The 23,884-nt window shown below is 33.7% G+C and overlaps 3 protein-coding genes across 3 annotated transcripts; 1 reads left to right on the top strand and 2 right to left on the bottom strand.

Annotated features, from left to right (window-relative positions):
* The first annotated feature begins 54 nt into the window (after positions 1 to 54).
* Positions 55 to 2,535, top strand: LOC146957213 (increased DNA methylation 2-like). The gene is made up of 3 exons (XM_085741176.1): positions 55 to 255; positions 423 to 1,472; positions 1,992 to 2,535. Exons 2-3 carry the CDS (start codon positions 443 to 445, stop codon positions 2,234 to 2,236), a joined length of 1,275 nt encoding a protein of 424 aa, XP_085597302.1. The 5' UTR covers positions 55 to 255; positions 423 to 442; the 3' UTR covers positions 2,237 to 2,535.
* A 2,810-nt stretch (positions 2,536 to 5,345) lies between these two features.
* LOC146957212 (nuclear transcription factor Y subunit C-3-like) lies at positions 5,346 to 7,719 on the bottom strand. Its single transcript, XM_085741175.1, has 2 exons — positions 7,603 to 7,719; positions 5,346 to 6,345 (listed from the first exon to the last, which is right to left on the bottom strand). Exon 2 carries the CDS (start codon positions 6,342 to 6,344, stop codon positions 5,577 to 5,579), a length of 768 nt encoding a protein of 255 aa, XP_085597301.1. The 5' UTR covers position 6,345; positions 7,603 to 7,719; the 3' UTR covers positions 5,346 to 5,576.
* A 5,999-nt stretch (positions 7,720 to 13,718) lies between these two features.
* On the bottom strand, positions 13,719 to 16,164 carry LOC146957211 (Heavy metal transport/detoxification superfamily protein). Its single transcript, XM_085741174.1, has 3 exons — positions 16,030 to 16,164; positions 15,825 to 15,900; positions 13,719 to 15,474 (listed from the first exon to the last, which is right to left on the bottom strand). Exons 1-3 carry the CDS (start codon positions 16,057 to 16,059, stop codon positions 13,865 to 13,867), a joined length of 1,716 nt encoding a protein of 571 aa, XP_085597300.1. The 5' UTR covers positions 16,060 to 16,164; the 3' UTR covers positions 13,719 to 13,864.
* Positions 16,165 to 23,884: the final 7,720 nt, after the last annotated feature.

Below are 23,884 nucleotides of genomic sequence, written 5' to 3'. Positions count from 1 at the left end.
TCAATAGGAAATATTCTATGTCAGAAAAGCAATTTTCAATGTAACGCACGCTTTGTATGATAGCCCAATAGTTCCGAAGCCCAAGCTAAGCCCCATAGAATCACCAACACCAAAAACCATTAACACTACCAGCGGTGCTCTATTTCACCGTCACAAATCCCCTGTTCGGAGCCAAACAGCTTCTCGAATTTCACATTCTCAATTCTCACTGCATGCATGCGATTCATAATTCCATCTTCAAACCTCACATCACATGTAAGTATCTCTCTCTACACTCTTCCGTTCCTATTTTTTCGCCACTCTTCAACAATGTTACTGTTACTTAATTTCATCAACTCTAAAAACAACACCATATATCTTCAATTTAATTCAATATTTCCATTACATTACAATTTCATTCATTTTCATTATTTTTCTTGCAGAATCATGGTTTTAGCGTGACATGTCTAAGTTTCAAAATACAATGGATCCTAACCAATATCAAAAAACCTTGGCACTATTAGAACCCAAACCCAAACCCAAAAACCTAAATACCTATAACCTTAACGATGATCAATGTTTTCTTCTTTACTTCATTATGGGAACATACTTTGGTCCTGATATCAATGGTGACAAAAAATCGGTGTTACAAAGAGTAGCTGAAGGATTACCTTCATATACACGTGATCAATTAACAAATTCTTATATGAAAGTATCTGAATTGGAACGTATTTACTATTATATACTTAGGAATGTTGATAAATCTTTGACCGTAAAGTTAACCTTTTTGCGCCGGTTCTTTCAAGGGCTTGAAGGTTCCTCCAATTGCAATTACCCTCAGTTTACTGATTTGTTCCCACTTGAATTACACCCTCAATCTATGTTCAAAGGTAATAGGTTTAAGATCATTGAAAATATTGTGTTTATTGATAACCCGGAAGTGTTTTTCTTCAATCAAGAGGATATTGAAAGGTTTAAGAGATTGAGTGGATTGGAAGATTTTGTTGTGGACAAAGATGTTGCTAGATTGTATAATTGTATGGATGGTAGTGGTTTGCGTAATAAGTCAGCTGCGAAGGTTGAGCATAATAAAATTATCCCATTGCCTTTGCCTTTGCCTGAGCTTCAATCTTCTACTAGGAAAACTAGTTCTCGAAAAGTGACTGAAAGTGATGATTTTTCTGATCTTAAGTACCAACTGCCACATGCCCGTGCTGTGACCCCTATTAGCTGTGTGCCGTTTAATGGTGCAATGGCTCTTGATGGTGAAGATGAATCTGTTAAAGTTGGTGCTCCGGCTGCGTTATTCCTTCCTTCTCGTCCTACTAAGAAGGAATGGTATAACATTGTGGCTGCTACCAACAGTGGTTTTGCATTGACAGGAAGTGCGGCTATGGGGCAGATTGGACCCATTATGGGACTTGTGGACATAGGAGAGTGTGAAGACTCTTACCTATTTCGTATGTCTCTCCCTGGTGTGAAGAGGGATGATAGTAAGTTTCTTTTCAAATCTTATTAAGTCACATAATTGCTATTTATTTAGTTCTATGTTCTAATCTTCTATGCTATAAGTGCCTGTATTTTAGGATTGTCTAGTTCATGTTTGGGTTGTACATTACACTGCTTTGAGAATTATGTTAATGAAATAAAATTATCTAAAGCTGAAAAGGTGTATATATTGTATGTACACGATGATGGGGCCGTATCACTTCAAATGACAACTATGTTAATTTGATATTTCTCCTTATGGCATGCTCTTACACTACAAAATTGGAAAAAGGAGAAAAAGAATTAAAACGAACAAAGAAACAAGGAAAGAAGGCACTTGCATCTGTTGTTTGATGTTTTGGCAATGTACAATGATTCTGAGTACTATAACCAGATCTTGATCATTGTTAAACATTATATTGTTATGATGGGCTGGCAAGTCTTTCGATCACTTCTGCAGCAGTATAGTGTGTTAAAGAGATCTTAATACGTTAAATCAATGAACTTTGAATTTATGATTGCAGAGGAATTCAGCTGCGAGGTTGACACGGATGGCAAAGTATTTATTCAGGGAATAACCACAACAGGAGAGAAGACTGTATCAATGCGCACTCAGGTGTTTGAAATGCAAACTCAAAACCTCTGCCCACCAGGCCAATTCTCGATCATATTTCAGCTACCAGGCCCTGTAGATCCTCATCAATTCTCAGGTAATTTTGGTACTGATGGGATTCTTGAAGGAATAGTTGTGAAAAGAAAACCTAGGTGATGGCGAGGTTATATGCGATTAGAATCCCTCTATTAATTCCACTTGGTACCAAGTTGATGCAGAATGTCAAAAACAAATGTGGTTTTGATTAGCAGTATTATGTACAGTGTCTATCTTAATGTTAGCTATTTTTTGAGATTCGGTGCTATACATGCTCAGATGCACTCTCCAACATTCTCTTCATGTAGAAGACAAGAAGTAGTCATGACATGACTAATTTTAATCCTTTTTGTGGACATGTAAGAATGCTTCACTGATGAATATAGTATATTATTTTGAGAGGAGTCATTTTAAGTCAATGTACAACTCGTCCCTATTTACTTTGGTTGTTTTCAGTTAGAATATATTTTCCATTTTTGGTGGTGGCTTATGAGTACCACATAAATGCACAATCCTATGATCCGCCATTATTATCTAGGAAAGATTTCATACTGAAGTGTTTATAAGTTTGTTTAAGATGTAATATGCCAAAATAATTTCACATTTTATTTTCATCTCTATCAAGCTTTGGGTCAAAGTTGTAACCCAACCTTCCTTAAGGGTGGGGTTTCCTTGGAGTTCCTATCAATCATCTGCAGCTAGAGCTCAGCTGTTGGATTCATACAAATGCTGAGAGTCTATTGATTATGACCTCTGTCTAAAGAAGTTGTGTTTACTGCAATGGATCCTGTCAGATTTTCTGAGATTAAATTGACTTTGACATTTTCCTGTATTTTTTTTACTTAAACCCATCATCACTCAACTGGTAAGATTCTGTTCCCACCCTTATGGACTTCCCTCATATACTCCCTATCCTTTAGATGGACAGAGACTGATAGGTCGTTAACAAATTACAGTCTTTTAATTTTTAGTTGCTCTCAAGGGTCTCACAACCTTATTCTTTAATGATGTTGTAACTTGTAAACCCCTTCATGCCCATATTAGTTAAAGTTCATTTTGTGGTTATGTTTCCCTTCTTAGACCAATGGCCTTCTAAAAATAAATAATTATCCTCTACGCAACTGCGAAAACTAATTTTTCAACGTAGGTGAGATTCATTCAAGGGTTGATATTTCCTAACATATGTTTTTCATTTGCATTGGCCAGAGATTAAACCGTTAACCATGTTGGCGAATGGTGAAAAATGACCTTTTTTCCATGTGCCAGAGATTAAACCTCTGACAAAATGGTTGACCATGTTGGCAAATGGTGAAAAATGTCCCTTTTTCCACAAAATAATTTGAATATCTATTTTCCAAAACAAGTATAAAATGCCAGTAAAAAAAAATAGGTATACCACGGGAATATTTTCATAATTTGCTCACCTCAAATTATAATTTCATTAGGGCAATCGTGTATGAGTTGATTCCTTGGTAATATTTGAACATTTGTGATTTTCCTTCAATAATTTAAGTGTAGTTGTGTTGAAATTAAGTACACCAATTTTCGATTATCTCTGTGTCCATGACCAAGAAACTTAAGTGCCACGCTCAATTCAAAAAGCTGGCTTTTTTTTACAAGAAAATGTAACTTACCTTTGTTATTTTTTGAATTAGCAAAGAAAGATTTAATATAAAATATAGTATAAAATGCCACAAGAATATTTTCATAATCAATCAAGAAGAGGATAGAAAGATAAAGAGGTCAACTATAAAAATAAGCCCCCAGGGAGAAGTGTGCATCTACTCGCCGCCAATATACCATGTCATTTTCAACATGTTCAATTTCCACTTAACAAGTAAACTTATGTTTGTCAAACAAAACAAAAAAAGTAAACTTATGTTAAGAAGTATAAGATCTTTCACCCATAATGCTCCCTCCATTTTAGGTCTACGCGCATATGACCACTAAAGCAATTTTAGACCGACTTGAGGAACCACCCTTAAGCAAACCTTTGAAAATCGATAACCATTTTCTACACCTTAATCAGCACTTTCAAATAAGATTAGATAGAAAATAGGAATACCACCAACCGCCAAATTAATGAGGACAATTCAAACACCATACATAACAAAGCCAAGTTGACATACTCATACGATGGGACTTGCTTCTATTGGGAGGCCAAGATAAATGAAATCGCCCCAACTCGATAGTGAAAGAACCACTGCCATGCTAAAAAGGATTCATCAACATTCCTCGACATTATTTTACTTACTGCCCTTGTAAAATAGAAAAACTAGATGGGAATAAATAAGTATAGCTCTCAATATTGATATTTGATTGGTAAATTAAGCTTTCAATTAACATCCGTAATTTGTTATTGTTTATTATTAACCAGAAAATGTTAGATTGGTTGTATTTTCTTGAAGGTGGAGATCAAACCATCAACTTTCTAAATCACTTCACTCCTTAACACTCCCTCGCCTCAATCACCTAACCAATATTATATCCCCCAATAATTCTACTAGCTACACTATCATCACGAAGGATCATAACGAATCCAGACCGCTCAGACAAACAGCGTAACTGGTGATGGTTGTGAATCAGTAGTCTGCATAGTGCATAAAAGCGTAAGCAATATCAGACAAACAATGAACTACGATGGATATCAGTACAAGAAAAGGCCTCAATCATTTCAGCTGGTCAAATAAAACACCCTTTGGATGAAACACACTGGGGCTCATTTATAAAAGAGCAGAAAAGAAATGACAAAAGGGCATCTTATGCATAATTATCGTACAGTAGCTTGATTAACTAGTAATAATCTGAAAAGAAAGTGATGAATTTGTGTATATATTAGAAAGTAATAAAGTGGAAAACTCGATGGATGTAGGATAAGCTTTTGTTTTTTTTTTTTGGCAAAAAAGTATATACTAATTAGTCTATTTCACTGCATTGTCACAACCCATCTCAATGTGAAACAAAACAGTTCCATATTCAATCCACAAGAGGACACAAACAGGGCAAGGAAAGATATAAATACTCAATTATAATAACATAGACTTCCTCATGTTCAGTGTGTTCTCAACCATATTAGACACCTAATATAACAGCACATGCTTCCACACAACATGCAAAATTATTATATTACTTCTAATAATGCAAGATCAGATTGGAACCACTACTGCAATATCACAATACAGCATGCGATTGACACCTGTACTTAGAAACATCTTGTGCTAATAACTGATGAATCATCATAAACCATACTTGGTTATTCATCTGTAAATTTCTAATACAGTAACATTAAGTTCCATTAGGAAAAATGACATTGAAATTTAAAAGCAGCAGAATTAAGTTTTACTATGATGTATGGAAATGGTCAGTAGTACAATATAAAACTTCAACTTTCAACCCTTGTAAAACTAATTTATTGCACCAAAGTTCACCTTACTAACCATAACACTTCCATAATAAGAATCTAATGATCTGAAGGCGATTGTTGTTGCTCCGGTGGTTGGGGCCACATTTGAGGTGCCATGTATGGATGAGACTGTGGAGCATACATGTTGGGATTATGCATCATGAGTCCAGGATTTCCAGCTTGCTGTGCATTTTGAGGCGGCATATAGCAATAAGGAATTCCATCAGCAGGTCCTCCAGCAGGCATCGGTCCTCTTGGTAATGCAAGCACTTCATCTTTCAAGTCCTCCCTAGGCACAATGTCAACCAAGAAATCAAAGATATCAGTTCCTGTGATTGCTGCTGCAATGTCATTCTTTTGAAGGGTTCGCCTTTTGTTCTCTTCAGTGTGATTCCAAGAACGCAAGGTTAACTCCAATATGAACATTTCACACGCCCTTGCAAATACAACCGGCGCCTCAGCTGATATCATCTTCACATCCTCATCAGCCTTCATAATCTTCTTGATCCTTGCCAAGGGAAGGCTGTGGTTTTTGAAATCAGTTACCTTCTCAATTTCTTGATACTGATTTCCCCAAAAGGTCTGGAGTTGTTGTTGTTGCTGCTGCTGTTGCTGCTGATGAATGTGCTGATAAGCAAGCTGATGTTGTCCCAGCTGAGTTCCATCAGGTTGACCACCAGGTTGAATAGTCCCAACAGAGGGAACAACCATCCCAGGTGACCCAGTCATTGGGTTTGGCTGGTATGGATTAGAACCGTATGGGGCCATTTGTCCACTACCAACAACACCCATATTTGGGTTTTGGCCATGACCTTGATGATCCATTCTGTTTCAAGTGAAATCAAATAAATCAATTCCTGCACTTCACATGGGGCCAAAACAAAACAATATGCACATGTAACAACAATTACACGTGAACAAAAGGGGAAATCACAAAACTAGTGATGTCAAATCGCAGCTAGAATGCTATAGCATACCAGGACTTGAACAAAATCTTTATTTTTCCAATACACTTTAGTACAAAGTTATGTCGGTGTTTATCATGTAGTGGAATTTGAACAAACATCTATTTCCGCAGTCCACAATTGACACCATTGGCGGAGCTGTGATTTGAACACTATAGCATACCAAACTCGAACAAATCTTAATTGTTTCCAATACACTTGTACAAAGTTATGTCAAACAATGTTTATCGCGTAGCGGGGTTTGAACAAACATCTATTTCCGCAATCCGCAAACGACACCAGTAGGGGGAGCTAGCCATGGCCTACCCAAAATTAATTTTTCTCCTAAATAGCTATTGGCATTAAAATATTTGTGTGTGTGTGTGTGTGTGTGTGTGTGTGTGTGTGTGTGTGTGTGTGTGTGTATCTATATATGTATGTATGTATATGTATATATTATACTTTCCGTAAAATATCATATAACATTTGGTAGCGTAGTGGTAAACCCGCGTTTTGTCCCTCGTAGGTCGCAGGATCGAGTCCTCTTTGCAACATATTAAACATTTCATTTGTACTTTGAGTAAACTTCAAAAATATGCTCAATTTCGTTTGAACCTTCGTCTCGACAATTATACCAATCAAGTCTTACCAACCAACAATTTACAGTATATATTATAACTATATGGCCAACCCTAAAAAAAAAAAAAATCCTAGCTTCACCCCTTCCCAGCACCATGAAAAACACAAAAAAACCTTGAATGGAATAAAAGAAATAAACCTCCAAATCAATCATGTATTTGGAAAATATACACAAGTGCTGGATGGAATGAAAAAACAAGTATCTAGTTATCTCCATATACATCAAGCATAACAAGAACAAAAACAACTATGAAATTCATCAGAAAAATTTCAACTTTACCCTAATTCTCACCATATTCATAAATAAATCTGCTCACAAGTTTATATCTCCGCATAAAAACCACCAAGCAAATATCTAATATTTCATGGCCACAAACACTAAATTCTGGGGTTAATCGGAAGAGAAAAAAAAATTGAATTTATAACCGTAACAAGAAAAACTAAACAATCGAATTACATAATGAAAAGGTATAGAGTACGCGAATTGCAAGAGTTGGTACCTTGTGTTGAGTGGTGATGCTTGCCCTGGAAAATCAATAACCTGATTGCACGAGAGTGTTCGAGTTTTCGAACGCCACAGAAGCACGTTTCGGAATGTTCTCGTACGGTGATGAATTGAACCAATTTCTTTTTTCCCTAATTTATATAGGGGAGAAAAGTTAGGGTTTCATTAAAGTTGGTAAAATGGTAATTTTATTGTTTTCAAAGAAGGGTAAATAAGTAAAGGATCTGAATTCCAAGTGGGTGTGGGTGGGAGTGTTTGCCGTGCAATTTGCTTCGGTTTTGAGTATAAAAGTCATAATAACCGCGAGATAAAAAAGCATATGATTCGGTTTGGTTCGATTAACTTTTAAAAAGTCATCCGAACCAAACCAAACCAAATCAATCCAATGCGGCTTGGATTGGTTCAGTTGGTACGATTTTTTCAACCAATGTTTTCGACAATGTTTTATATTTCATTGGTGGAAAACAAACCTAAAACAATGGTGGTAATAGAGTGTGTTTTAGCTTTGTTAACATTATTTTAATGTTGAAAAACTAAGAAATATGAAAGCATGGACGAAAAGTAATCATATTCTATAAGACACTATATTTATGTGCTAGGAAATATGATTACAAGAATATTGTAATCACGAGGGAAGTATAGTCTTACAAAGAATTATTCCAACAAAAAATCGAACTTGAGTTCGCCCGAATGATTGTAGTTTTGTCTATCCTTTCTTTTTGTTTTTTTTACTATTTCTTTAAACAAATCAAAAATATCTCACAGTAAATATATCATGATTCATAAATTTGAGAGGTAGTCTAGTCTAAGTTAAAAAAATAGATGTTCCACAACCAACTTGATGATTAGTTTCATAACGACACAAAGAGTCTAAATCGTGGGAATATCTTGGAGCACATGTCGGGATCAAGGATCCTAGTTACAATAAATTAGAAAGAAAAAAAATATAATTTAATTATGACTTTTAAAAGAGGTGTAAAATATAAGCTATGCAACTCTTTCAATGATAACGAGTTATAAAATGTGTCACTGTCTAAATTTAGAGCAAAACATTTTAAAAGACAGTCTCATATGGATACCTAGAATTCTTTGTGAATTTCACAACCATCAACTAATACAAACAATGTATTTAAGCGAAGAAGAGAGGGATTTGTTTAGCTAATCTCTTCTCTTCTCTTCTCTTATTATAAAAGCCTATTAGGTATAGCTACAGCATAACCTTACCCTAGCCATTTCCCTCCCTTTTGTTTCCTTAGATTTTCGCCCCTTATCATTAATTACACAACAATTCCCCAAAATATCACCTTCATTTAATATTCATCGCTTCTCATAAACACGTTTTCAAATGTCATTTCTATTATTCTCTTCGCTAAAGTCTAAATTCTGACTCCCATTTAACGTTAATGACACCCAATTTCTCCACTAACTTTGTGTGGGACCTACAATCCCACTACCTCCTCAATAATCTATCCCTCTTGTTCCAATAAATACTGCCTCTTCCAGTTCATTTGGTAACATAATATTTGCCCCTAAGTCATTAAACTCACACACTTATTACCAATAAACATTTTTCCTACCACCACTTTATAAATTGCAACAGTTCTTCATCTTCTTCGTCTCAATCAATGTTCTATATCTATATCTATATCCACAGAGTTGTATTGTTCATTGTGACACTTTAAATCTCAAAATAATATATTTAATATTTATAAGTATTTAAGTTCATAAGACCGTTAAAATTTTGGATTTTTAAATACTTTTTTGTGGACAATGATATAACAACTCGTATATATAATTCATATTATGTTATTTGAAAAAACCATAATAATAAAATAAGGCTTTTTGATTAATATTTGAAAATTACAATGGTTTACCAACTTTGATGAATAAAAAAAGTGGAGAGGTAAATTATAATTCATTTATCTCAATATGATGTCTACTGTCAGAGCTGCCCATTTTCTCAAAATAACAAACATACACTAAAAGATGTCTATGAGCTGACCATTTTCTCAAAATAGCAAACAGACACTAAAAAATGTCTATAAATAAGAATTTGCTTCAAATTCAATCCAAGACTCGTAACCTTAAAAAAAACGTGATTTCATAAACGTAGAGTCAAGCCACACAAACACAAAACAACGGAATGACAAGTTTCGAAAACATGTAATAGTATAAAACAAATGAGAGAGCATGTAAAACATCAGACAAAATTGTATCACATTAGATCAGAGCTAATAAGAGTCATAAAGGTAAAACATTGGTACATTCCATAAAATCAAGGTAAGACAATATAATCCACGACACCCACAAAAGTCAGTACAATTTGTGATTCAAGTAATGGTAAGTATGCTTATAGACTCTAAACTTATTCTTTTTCTTTGATATCAGTCTAGTCCACTACGGATCCATGAATCAAATAAAGGTGTGGTTCTCTCAAGTGATTTTGCATCATGTGGTCACTTTTCTCGAGTGATACTACACCGTAGGGGCGGTTCTAAGGCCTGCGAGCCCGGACACTCGCCCGGGCTCCGGCCCAATTTTTTCGCAATTTCTTATGTAAATCCCCTTGAATTTCTTATATAAACCCCTATAAATTGGGCAATTTCTTTAAATTTTTTATTATTTGTTTGCAATTTCTTATGTAAACCCCTATAAATGTATTGCAAATTTTTTTTCGCCCGGACTTTATAAAAATTCTGGCTCCGCCACTGCTACACTGCGTTCGGTATAATGCTTCTCTATAGTGATATTGCATGATATCAACCCTATGAATCAAATACTTCTCAATTAGTTCTCAATTGCGGACGTGCTTATCTCCAGTAATACTGCACCATGTGGTCGCTTCTAACATTGCATTGAGACACATAATATTATCATTGAGAGATCGAATCGAGAGCCACTTATCACTATAGAATCTAACATTGCAATTCTAATAATATTATAAATTTTTCTGTCAAAATTTTATTCAAAAACATGAATTTACTTAAATGGAGGAATCAAAAGTGAAGATGGAAATTTTTTTTATGAACTAAAAGTCAAAGAACAATTTTAAAAAAACTAAAACTAAAAATTGACATATTTATATGGACAAAAAACATATTTAACCTTAAAATAACCTATACAATTTTTTTTTATAAGAAGAATGGTGAAAATATTGCAGGCAAAATAAAGACGACAAATAATCATTTCCACACTACTTTATTTACATCCATGTTCTTTCTTTCGGTCCTCTTTGCTTTTTTTTATATAACTCATTTGCTTGTTGTCTTTTTCTTTCTTTTTATTTTCTTTTATGTTTACTCTTTATTTTTCGTTTATTTTTCTTACTTTGTTCTCCTAGTTTAACGAGAAAGCCGATACTTTTTCAATATGAATGAACTTTATATGTGATTGATATTTCAAAATATCTAGCATTGCAATGTTTTTTTCCAACTGATTCATTCAAGTTTATGCTTTGCTTCGATCATATCAGTAGTCATTGGGATCATAGACAAGAATTAGTGTTGTCAATTCAAGCAGGTTCATATGTGCATGAGTAAAAGTAACACTAGTGTGTCGGACAGAAAAACAATGTGTTAAATGTTTTTTTTTTTACAACAAAATTTATCAATAATTAAGTTTTAAACAAAACATATAAGATAAAGTAAAATGTTGCATATAGGCGGATCACCGAAAAAAATCATAAAATATGGGTACAAACACCACATTTAACCAAAAGGTTAACACCAATATTGATAAGAAAACTAATCGTCAAAATCAAAGTTAACACTTAAATCAAAGTCAAACCTCCACACTTCCTCACAAATAACATCAAAAACATAATTCGATCACCTGTCATCTGTTGCTCACCATAACTCCTCCAAAAAATCTTCCAACGATCAAAACCTAGAAGCAGAACATTATCTTCCCATCATCATAGTTGAGTCCAATTAAACACCTGAAAATGACATACTCCAACACTCATTCAAATTCCACCACCACTCGACCCTCGGTCTGTCGAAGAAGACATCATAATAAGCCCAAAAACTTGAGTCAAAAAAACAGAGTCCTGATCTCAAATTAAAATTGATCGGTCCACCAGTCCCCATAAAACAAATCTCTAAGGCACATCCCAACTCCAAAAAGAATGTGCTAAATGTGTTTTTTTCATAAAAATACAAGTGGATACAATATTACAAATTTGGAGAACCAAGATATTAGAACTACATTCTCTAAAAATATTTTGGACCATCCATCTTCCGGATTTTATATATACTTCCTCTATGTGTCATACAAAACTATTTCACACAAATGTAAGAGAAATTATAAGTTAAGGAAATAAACAATGATTTTATCAAATTAACCTTATTAATAATTAGTGTATTCACTATAATTACAAATGTAATATAGAGAATAATGACTTGAGAATGATATTTAAAGTACTAATTAAATTATACAAACATACTTAGTAAAATAATTAACTTACAATGAAGATATAAAAATGACAACTTTTTTTATTAAAAAAACTTTGCAAATATAACACTTATTAGAAAAGATAGATAGCATATCATGTAAAAGATGGCTTATTTGATCCATGGCAATTTCAATGGTTTGTATCAGTTACACTGTATAATAACAAGTCCATTTTTTCTGATCAGAAAGTGTCCTTTAAAAAAAAACAATAATAATAGTCTAAAACCAAGCATTGTCATTGTCAAATTTTTGGACATTTTATGCATAAAATTAAACATCAATAAATGAATGTGGTGTTTCATAAAGAAGAAAGTAAAAGAAAGAAAAGCGAGGAAACTATCATATCAAAGGGAATCTGGAAAAAAGAAAGAAAAAATACCACTACTATATGATATAAAGTTGCCTATAATTAATAAGATAAAACGTATTTCTTGGTTTTTGTCTGGATGTAAAATATATTTCAAAGAATGTTAAGGAATCTTTTCAACCTTAGGGCTGTAGTCCCACCATTCCATTGGCTATGTCCGTAAATGGAATAGAGGAATATTATCTTAAGAAGTGTTGTTCACACTTAACACTTATCTCTAAAGTAATCATGTAAAAATATTTGACAAGTTTGGAAATTTTTGTGAAGATAAATGTTAATAGTTAGTTTACCAGGGAAGAAGAGTTTTGTCAAATGGAAAGATTGTGTGCAAAGTGGAGTGGATACCCATCATTTTTTCTCCCTTTTCTCCCTTCAAATGATTTGACACTAGCTTGTGATTGTTAGTGCATTGAATTTTAGAGCACAAAAACAGATGGAAATGGATAATGTATTCCATTATAAATGAGCTAGCTCCACTAGTGAGTACTTGTAGAAAAAATTTGTTAGTTGTAAAATTTATTTGGACTATACTAGTATTATGAAGTTAGATTATTGTTTATTTTTGGACAGCTAATTTAGAGTTTGGGATGTTTTTTTTAATTCTAAATATTTGTGTAGTTCCTATCAAATCATTCGCAACACAAGAATTGTTATTAACTGTTGGTTGATATTGTTCACTTTACACTAAGGAGCCAAATTCTTGCAACAATCAAAACTCCGAGGTTAACTTTTCTTCCCCTAAGTCATTGCACATCCCCTTTTGGTTGTTTACTAGGTTCCTCAAGAGAGGTATAAAATGATAACAAAGTATGAAAGAGTCGGAGTGTTCACAGGTTCGGGCAATTACCAAATGAACCCGCAATTCAAATCATTTGAAGTTGTTTGGGTTGACAGTGTTTTTGTTTGGGTCAAAATACGAACCAAACCTTACAAATCTATCATTCATGCAACGAATATTACAAATTGAACTCGTGAATCGGTATGTCGGCGCATCTAAAATTTTGGTAATTCCTGTTGTCAAGGGCATAATCACATGGTTCGCAATTCCCTTCAATACGTGGTAGAGGTTCAGATAAACAAGGAAATCACAACTCAAAACAAGGTGAAAGGAAGATACTAATTTATCAAGCTATGATTAATAATTAGTTAGAAGAAATCATACAATTTAATGGGTTAAGATAAGTTTTGAGGAGTGAATTAGGCACCACAGGACATGTGATACTCTGTCATTGACTGGCAGTGGCACCATGTCCTGCTCATAAGGTTGTCGTTACACAGGACAAACAACAAAATAAAACAAACATCATATGATATAATCAGATAAATCCTTAAATCTTGCACATTTTCCTACCATTGCAACAAAATTTAATGGACCCCAAAAAAAAAGACAAAATAATAGAACCTGAAACAAACTAGCCACTACTAGTAATTAATTACTTTACATGATGCTACAGCTCTCAGTGTTCTCATCACTGAAAACATGAGTGATTGGATCTGCCATAGGGTGTGATGGCATTGGTGGCGGTCCCATATAGTTCATTGATGGATGTGGCCTTCCTCCTCCATACATCATATGTTGTGGATACATGCTGTTCATATTTCCTTGCTGCATTTGTTGCTGCTGCAGTTGCTGCTGCATTTGTTGCTGCTGTTGCTGCTGCATCATCATAGCCATGTATTGCTGTTGTTGTTGTTGCTGCTGCTGTTGCTGATAAGGATTTGGTTGCATCTGCTGCATTCCTTGATAATAGCCACCATTCATCGCCGCAGCTGCCCCGGCCGGTAACCCTTGCACTGCCGGCATGCTCCTCATTTGGTCCATTGAACCCATCTGACCCATTGGACCCATCTTATTCATTGCTGCCATCTGATTCATTGCACCCATCTGGCCCATTGGACCCATATGGCCCCCATTACCATTATTATTACCATGTCCATTATTGGCATTGCCCTTGGCAGGAGCACCTTTCCCATTTCCATTTCCATTTCCACCCTTACCACTTTTACCATGAGGAGTGATATCAAAGTCTTGGAAATCAAATTCAACTTTATCCAATTTTTCACCTTTCTTACCTTCTTTCCCTTTGCTGTTGTTGTTGCTATTTCCACCTCCTCCATTGTTTTTGTTCTTGTCGGCTGCACCTCCTCCCTTTTTGCTCTTTTTTCCAAGCCCTAGAAACTTAACTAGAAAACCACCACCACCGTTTTTACCTTTACCATTTTTCTTCTTGCTACTATTTTTTTCATCTCCCCAATCTCCCCCACCACCCTTTTGCTTTTCCCCTTTATTCTTCTTACCTCCATCATCACCCCCTTTCTTACCACCTCCATTACCATTTTTTACCTCACCGTAATTTCCACTTTTACCCTTCATCTGCATTTGCATAGGTAGATCCATAATATCTCCTTTTTTGGCTTTTGCATAATTACCACCACCTCCTCCTTTACCATTACCTGGGATGTTCATGGCAGCAGGCCCATTCATCATCATACCATCACCAGGCCCTAGCTGTGGCCCACGACCATTCTGCATCATAGCCATCATCATCTTGTTATTATGCATAGGATGCTGCCCAAATCCATTGCCTGGAGGCCCTTGACCATGGCCATGACCATGTCCGTGACCAAACTCCTCTTCTTCATCCTCATCAAAATCATCGTCATAGTCATCAAAATCACCATCACTCTCATCAAATTCCTCCTCAGACAAATCAAAATTAACATGTTTCTGAGATTTGTTGGGCACTTTCATATCTTTTCCTCCTTTAGGATTTTGAAACTGTGCTACTTGAACACCACCTTTTTGACCCTTTTGATTCTGAGGCTTGTTGTTCTTACCCCCTTTGTTATTATCCATTTGCATGTTCTTAAACTGAGGTTGTTGTTGTTGAAAGTTTTGATTTTGATTAATCATCATAGCTTTCTGTCCACCCCATAGTTCAGCATGTTTCCCTGAACTTTTCAGCTTTTTGAGGAGCTTTGCTGGATCTACATCACCTGTCACCAACACCTTCCCTTGTTCTGCATCTATATTCACAGAATACACCCCTGCATCACAACAACAACAACAACATAAACGTGTAAAAAAACAATCTTTAACTTCATAACTTAAGACATAATCAACTTCAAAACTAAACTAGCACACAACACAAAACCATATAAACATAAAAAAGTTCACAAAAACATCATAAAGTTGGAAACTTTGGATGAATGAAGGGAAAAAACATGAAATTAAGGAGGGTTTAGAAACATGGGAAAATGTTAACCGACATAGTAAAGTTTTTGTTTTTGTTTTTTTGACAGAAACCGACATAGTAAAGTTAACATGTGAACTAAATTCTAACAATTTGAAAAGAAGAAAAACAAGAAAAGAAGAAAGAGACATGGTATAAATGTACCTTCAATTTTCTGAAGCAGTTTCTTAACCTTCTGCTCACAACCTTCACAATGGATATTAACCTTGAGAAGACAATTCTACAGAAGAAACAAACAAACCAAAAACCAGTTAAACATAAGTACAGATTCAACTTTAACTAGGTACTTTAATTAACTTGTGAACACAAGACTAAAAAAAAAAAATAAGTAAGAAGAACAAGGTTGTACCTGAATTTTCATCATATCTTGTTTACTCATGTTTGCAAGTTCAGTTCACACAAGTAAGTGAAGAAGTAGAAGAGAAGAAATAGTTGTTGGAGAGAGAGTAGAAAGATATTTTTTTTTCTATAGAGGCAAAAGGGTATTGTTGGAATGCATTGGATAGTTCTATACTCCCTCCGTCCCGGAATAACTGACCTATTTTCTAAAAAAAAGTGTCCCAAAATAACTGACTCATTTCAATTTTCAATACAATTTTCATCATTCCCAATACAATATAACACTAAATAATACTACTTTTATCATTCCCAATACAATATATTCCACTTTCTCCTTTATTTATACACTTTTCTTAATCTGTGTGAAAAACCAAAGTAGGTCAATTAAACCGGGACGGAGGGAGTATTTGTTATTTTGCTCAAAAATATATCCGTACTACTTAGGCACATTCAGAGTACAGAGAGAAGAAGTGATAAATTGATTGCCGGTGCTGCAAGATAATAAACAGCTACAAACTAGGTTAAGCTTCTCTTTTATGAGTTGGCTTTATCACTATAGTGCTTTATTTATATATAAAAAATATACTAGTGGCTTTTTTATACTCCCTCCGTCCCGGTTTATTTGACCTACTTTGATTTTTCACACAGATTAAGAAAAGTGTATAAATAAAGGGAAAAGTAGAATATATTGTATTGGGAATGATAAAAGTAGTATTATTTAGTGTTATATTGTATTGGGAATGATGAAAGTTGTATTGAAAATTGAAATGGGTCAGTTATTTTGGGACACTTTTTTTTAGAAAATGGGTCAGTTATTCTGGGACGGAGGGAGTAATTTAGACAGAAAATAATAATATAATTTCAAATATTTAAAATAAGATCTTGAATAAAAATAGAGAAATGATATTTGAACAACCACTTTTAAACAACTTTTGTGACAACTTTCTCTCTCATACTCACATTATACTTTTATTCTCTCTCTTCCTTTTTCTCTCTCTATTGTTATTGTCCAATAAGAAGAGAGAAAAAAAGGTTGTCATTAAAGTTGTTTGATTTTGGTTGTCAAAATATCACTCCTCTAAAAATAAGTACTTGAATTGAATCACTTGAAAAAGTAGTCTCACTGACAGCTTAATACTGCCATGGTTGCTTCTAAATAATTCAAAGCAAGTGCTATCTTTTTATATATTTGTTTCACTTTTAAATTACAAAAGACAGTACTGTTTGACTCAAAAATATATTGTAAACTTTTGCAAGCCATCTTCATTTGGGCCTAGCAACAAATTCATATATATTTAATACCTTTTAAAAAATAAATTACCTAAATAAACATTTTTATTCTAAAAAATAGTACTAGTATTTAACTTTAAAAAGAAAAAAGTATAAGAAATCTATGGTATTCCATGATGAGCGAGCGATCATAGTTGTTCATATCTTAGCGAAAGCGGCATGTTCTTGAGATAGTTAACCACATTATAGATTAATGATATAAGTTATGCTTGTTTTAACAAGGAAAAAAAATCTACGGTATCTTTAATGGTCAAAATAAGATAGAATAGGAAATAATTTTTGATAAAAATATGATATGGACGACAGCATGTTCTTGAGATAGTTAACCACATTATAGATTAATGATATAAGTTATGCTTGTTTTAGCAAGGAAAAAAAATCTACGGTATCTTTAATGGTCAAAATAAGATAGAATAGGAAATAATTTTTGATAAAAATATGATATGGACGACATAAGTATGTGACATATAATTTGTTTGATATACAATTTTTTTCCTGTGGTGTCCAAGGTTCGAATCTCGAACCTTGCATATATTATGCATTGTCATTACCAATTGAACTAAGCTCATGGAACTGTTTGATACACACATATAAGATAACAAACACATAATATTATTTTATTACATAATATATTTAAATAAAAAAACTTGATAGCAAATAATATAATTGTTTTATCATAATATTTCTCAAAAAAGAAAAATAGCAAAAAGATTTGTTTTTATTTTATGTTGTTATCTTTTAGTCGGATATTCTAAAAAATTCAAGATTTATTTTAATTTTATATAGTTTTGTTTTCACTCAAGTAATAATTACTTGATCGAAAACATATGTTATATTTATAAGACAAAATTTCTATCCATAGATCATAGATCTCTTAAACAAGTACTAAATTCTCTTATGAGTTATGATGCTTGTGTTGTTATGTGGCCTTGCGTGGAAGCAGAGCACAACCATCGTTCAGACAACCATCATTCGTGATTAATCATTATTGGTTTTTTGTGGGCACACTTGGAACGTGAGTTAAGTGATTACTTGAGAAGTTCAATTAAATTCTTGCAAGAGATAACCTGAGCTGTTTTACGTTTTATATTCCTGCCATTCACGTTAACAATCGAATTCTTTATAACTTGTGTTTTGTTTTGTTTTGTCATTCAATTTTCACGTGAAACCTGGGATTGTCTGGGAGCCTGTGACTTACTGGCATGCTTCATAACCGCCTTGTTTACTCTATGGAATTGTTTTGCATTTTTCTTAACCTTGCTCTTATCCAGCCTAAACAATTAGGGAGTGTTTGGTTTAGAAGAGAAGTTGTGAAGAGAGAAATAGGTAAGAGAGAGTGTGAAAAGAGAGAAAGATGTGAGAAATAGAGTAGATTTGATGTGTTGTTTGGTATAAGAGATAGATAAGAGAAATAGAGAAAAGAGAAGTATTGATTATTTACAAAAGTACCAAAATACCCGTGAATTTTGGTAAAATTCTATTAAGAGTAATTTAATAATTAGTTTGATTAATCTAAACTATTTGTAATGTATGCTTTTATTTTATTTAAAATTAGACTTTTCACCCGTGCTGCCGCACGGGTCATATATATGCCAACTATTTCTTATCAAAAAATAGAAATTGCATAGATCAACATAAAATCAAAAAACTGCATGATGCGCATAGAATGTTCATACATTCACTTAGTGGGTTCAAAAAAAATACAACAGGACATGAGAAAAAGTTCATTTTGATAAATTGTGGAAAATTTCTTTGTAAACCACATTTGAGGTACTATTAATGCAGACACCATCGTCATCAATTATCAAAATCTTCAGGTCACTCCTTGATGTAACTCTCGACATTGCAATATATAATTGACCATGGGAGAACGCAGATTGTTGAAGGTATACACCAACATGTTTGAGAGACTGCCCCTGACTCTTATTAATAGTCATTGCAAAACAAACTGATATGGGAAACAGTCTTTGTTGGAATAAGACAGCCGTCTTTAATTTTTTTTTTTTAAAGCTAAACACAACTTAACACCATTCACAACAATTTATCAAAATTTAGTAAAAATGGTAGGTTCTACACTTGGACTGGTCTGTATTAGACAACCCTTGAATGGAAATAGTCTATAAAGCCTAACTACCAAAATTACATCATGTCCATATTGTTAGGTTGAACACTTTCATTCGTATTCAAGTTTTAGACCTCTCAAGTGTGGATGTGAGTTTAGCTACAAATAAAATAATCTAAATAAAAAATAGTTAGATGTATGTAGAATCCTTAAAAATATTTTTTTATGAAATAATTTAAGAAATACTTTACAATTTTCAAAATAATCTTTCTCTTTGCTAAATTTTCTATATGAATTTTTTCATAAAATATTAGATTAAAAATATATTGATTATGAAGGGAACGCTAATAACATTAGTTTAAAATTTAAATACGGAACAATTTTAACAAATATTTATTCTAGATCAATAAACATTTTGCTTATATAAGTACCCCCTAAAGGAGAAATCATGATTTCTATGATAGCTTTCAACTACTTTCGTCATCATTATAGAATAAAATAAAATATGTTTCTGATTCCAATTGAGAAAATGTACAGTTTTTTTTAATTTACAATTTCTATATCTTCATATGTACTCACGATATTGCAATTTTTTCAATCCTAAATCACTACCATTTCTACTCAATTTTTTCTTTTCTGAAAAAATTGAAATCCTACATTACCACCATTTCTAAGCTGCAACGAAGTAACCGTGGAATCTGGCATCCATTCTCAATTACAAATAATAATGCTTTTCAATAGTCTTGCTTTATGGTTGCTCCTCTCAATCATATGGCAGGGTTGCTCCATAATTGGATATTTAATGTTTACTATCACGAATCCAATCAAAATGAACACAGACAAACAATTACTCTTCTTGGCTGTTGCACCTAAAATTTCAATTTCACAGGATATTAAATGAATTAAATTAAGGAGTTGAAATTACACAATTGCAGCTTATCAGAAAAGAAAAAATAATACAGAACAAAACCTGCCAGAATATAACAATTGAAAACTTGATCCAACAACACTTATAAATACAAAACAGAAAAGTTCAAATGAAATATTGAAATATCTTTTGTTTTAAACGGCAAATATTATTGAAATCAACACTTTTAGGAAGATGCGAAGTGGCGGAAAAGAAACTACATAGATGCCGCATATAGGCATAACATCCACCAAACAAAAAACATCAAATGCCAAAGGCGACGCCCCAACAATAGAGAAAACAACGAAGAGTTATGACGCTGAAATCTACTTAACAACAGCAGATTTCAGTTCTGTAGCTCCTCTCCTACAGTCAAAACACGAAACTGAAGCCGAACACACCAAAAACCCACCATTGCCACACCAGGAAGGACACAAAACAATGCAGCAGCCGCTGCAACCTGCTGAAACAACAGCAGACAGCAGGAAACAGCAGCAGGCAATCGCGGGCAGCTGACAGCAGGAGGCCCAAGCTTTGAACACACAGCCCGCACCAACGCCAAACCGGACAGCAGCTGAAACCAACAATTGGTTAATTCATAACTCAATAATATAGTGGTGTCCTTGATCTCATGGAACCTGTCCTAAGATGCAATCCAAGTGTACCAAGTCAATCCCAAAATGTCACTAAATGAGTAATTTGAAAATCAATTTCTAGTCTGCTGAAGCATTCTATAGCAGACCACCAACCTCAATCACTTAATTAGGACCATCACTTTATGCTTTTAATTCCACAATAGCTAGGGATTCTTCAAGGCAATTAACATCAGACCATATACTTCAATAATCAGATCCTAAAAATCTCAAGATACCAGCTTTGATACCTACAATGGCAGTGGAATTATAAAGAAAAAAGAAAGGAGAGAACAAAAAGTATCAAAGTAGAGACTACTAAAAGATTTGGGTTTGAAGAGGAACAAATTAAAACCATTAGGAGTAATAGATTTGATAAGATATAAAATTAAAATCACAATAAAAAAGTTTGATTAAAAACAATTATCAACAATGAGAGTTTTGAATAGTAATTCTTATCAACTATGAGATATATGAGAAATATAAGCTTACATTTTAAGTATCAAAATGAACACGTCAAGATAGCCACTATTTGAAAGCATAAAAAAATAAACTCATGCTCAAGCAGCCAAAGCCAAACACATAAACGAATCAAAAATTTCTGAAATTTTGTGGTCTCAACATGATGCATATCATAAAAAGAAGGTTAAGAGTTCACACTTATTAGAGCATGATTGCAGGATCAGGTAGATGTAAAGAGGGTAACACCGTAACAATAAATTGCTATTCTTTGAAAATAAAAACACAACTACCCATTATCAGGATTAACTAATCAAAATAAAATAAAAAAATTGAACCTATCATGGTCACAACATGATGCTTAAGAAATAGTTGCAATACTCCATCGCCAAAACAATTGAAGATAGGCCTAACGCATCTCATTGCCCCATATTGCTGCAAAATATACATAAAAGAACTTATATAATCTTAGCACTCTCATCCCAAAACTGCACCAAACTACATATAGTTAATAACATTAGAACAATTAAAACATTATTTTCAACAAAAACATGAAATCTAAATGCTAATAACCTGATTGTATTTACACTATTCAAGCCATGCTTGTAAATTATATACCATTCATTGAAAACCATGTCAGAATACTAACCATCCCTGTACCGTCAAGTTCAAAACCAATTGAGCATTTGAAACCACTTAGTTATGTGGTTTTTAAATGCATTAGAATGTAATTTTAAATACATTGTACAACATGATTGAAGAGTTGAATCTATCAGGGACCTTTATTCAACACCATTCAAAAATAAACAGTGGTCCTTTTATTCAACATTTTGATAGAAATTGGCTTCTTATAACAAAATGGCTTCCTATTACAGATTTTTGAGCAGATCATAAATAACACACTCCAATAAGAGATACCTCCATTGTTCTTTAGGAGAAATGACAGACTTTGTTCACAATTTGGGTATTATTGACGACGGTAGCCCACTCTATGAAATAAAACATGAAAAGTGAATGGCTAAATTAATCGTCATCATCTGAATTACAAACATTGGGAATCACTATCATCAATCCAGATAGGATCTTCTCGGGCAAGATTGTAAAATCTTTCCCCTAAAATGAGAGCCCACAAATCAAGACTCTAATTTTAATTCAAACTTAATCAATCCTACGACATAAATAATTCAAAATTAATGATTCCATATCTCCAATAGATGAAAGAACTACAACAAACACAGCTTCAGTTATTGTAGCAACAACTACTATAGTGAGTTTGTTGTCTCAACTTGAACAATCAACAAATTGATCAATTACCTCTAGATTTGAAAATGAGAAAGCCCATTTATGAGACAAAGAAATCATGTAACTACACAAATAGTCATCAACTCAAATACTGAAAATGAAACACCTAATGAAAAAAAAAAAGACACACATCAAAATGAGTTTATTAAATTGCATACGACACAATCTCATCCCCTCGTAGATACTCTCTTTCACTTCGGTCAAACAACACCTAAACAAACAATCAAACTACGAAATCAAAATTTATATGAGATAATTTTCCAATGTCAAAACCAAACAAAATTAACAATTGAATTAAGCTCAATTTCATAGTGAATAGTCTGATATCATAAGAGAAGCAGATCTAAGCATCACCTCAACGTTTGAAATTGAATTGTCGCTGTAATGCTATCTCGAGGCATGGGAGAATCCAGATGCTCCGCGATTACGTACTCCATTGGAGAAGAACAAACCATAGAACAACATTACATCCACCTCTACCTTTCTCTAGCTGCCTTCACCTGTTCAAAAAATTCAGTGCCTTGGTGTTCCATATACACCAGAAAAATAAGAGCACCAAAAAAACACGAATTATCAATCATCATAAATACTTCAATAGAATAATTGAGATCATATGAACATATTTGAGCAATAATTAATATAAGCCCCTTTCAATATATAAAAAATAATAATCACAGCCAAAACTTCATAATATTAAAACAAAAATGAAGATTGTTAGCAAGTAGAGAGGAAGGAAAAACAAAATGAGGTGATGAAGTTTATATGAATAGCAAAAAAAATGAGGTGCGCTTACAAAAAACCACAACAACAACCCACACAAAAACACAAAGACCAAACAATCCTTAACCAAACACGGATGTGCGACAGAGGACGAACCTGATTACAGAGGCGTACCAATGACGAATCCAGAGAACCTGGTGAAAGGAGAGATACACGACAAACCAACACAAAAGAAGGAGGAACAAACAAAAGCGACACACTGTTGGGAGACCACCGTAGCTGCCGCCGGCTAACAACCCTACATCGGGTTACTATTAACAGAAGCCGTAGCCTGAAGAGAAACATAGAAGTCAAATAATTGAAATTGATCTGGTTAGGGTGTTTCAAATCTGGTTATGGTGTTCTCTGAATCAGCATCGCATGAAATGCAAATACAAATACAAATGTCATTTTTGAGCAGAGAACGGTGTTGATAAGAGCGAAGAACCACCGA

The sequence above is a fragment of the Medicago sativa genome, chromosome 1, assembly GCF_051527215.1.
Source record: "Medicago sativa cultivar Bolivia chromosome 1, Bolivia_mono, whole genome shotgun sequence".
NCBI classification, from domain to species: Eukaryota; Viridiplantae; Streptophyta; class Magnoliopsida; order Fabales; family Fabaceae; genus Medicago; species Medicago sativa.
The sequence above is the reverse complement of the archived record's forward strand: the minus strand, read 5'-3'. Positions and strand labels throughout refer to the sequence as shown.

Bases quoted from the DNA above. Each gene is read 5' to 3' on its own strand.
- LOC146957212 (XM_085741175.1), bottom strand. From the start codon at position 6,344: ATGGATCATCAAGGTCATGGCCAAAACCCAAATATGGGTGTTGTTGGT.
- LOC146957211 (XM_085741174.1), bottom strand. From the start codon at position 16,059: ATGAGTAAACAAGATATGATGAAAATTCAG. The intron at 15,901-16,029 runs GTACAACCTTGT...TTTCTTCTGTAG, and splicing joins AAGATATGATGAAAATTCAG to AATTGTCTTCTCAAGGTTAA. The intron at 15,475-15,824 runs GTACATTTATAC...GTTGTGATGCAG, and splicing joins ACTGCTTCAGAAAATTGAAG to GGGTGTATTCTGTGAATATA.
- LOC146957213 (XM_085741176.1), top strand. From the start codon at position 443: ATGTCTAAGTTTCAAAATACAATGGATCCTAACCAATATCAAAAAACC. The intron at 1,473-1,991 runs GTAAGTTTCTTT...TTATGATTGCAG, and splicing joins TGGTGTGAAGAGGGATGATA to AGGAATTCAGCTGCGAGGTT.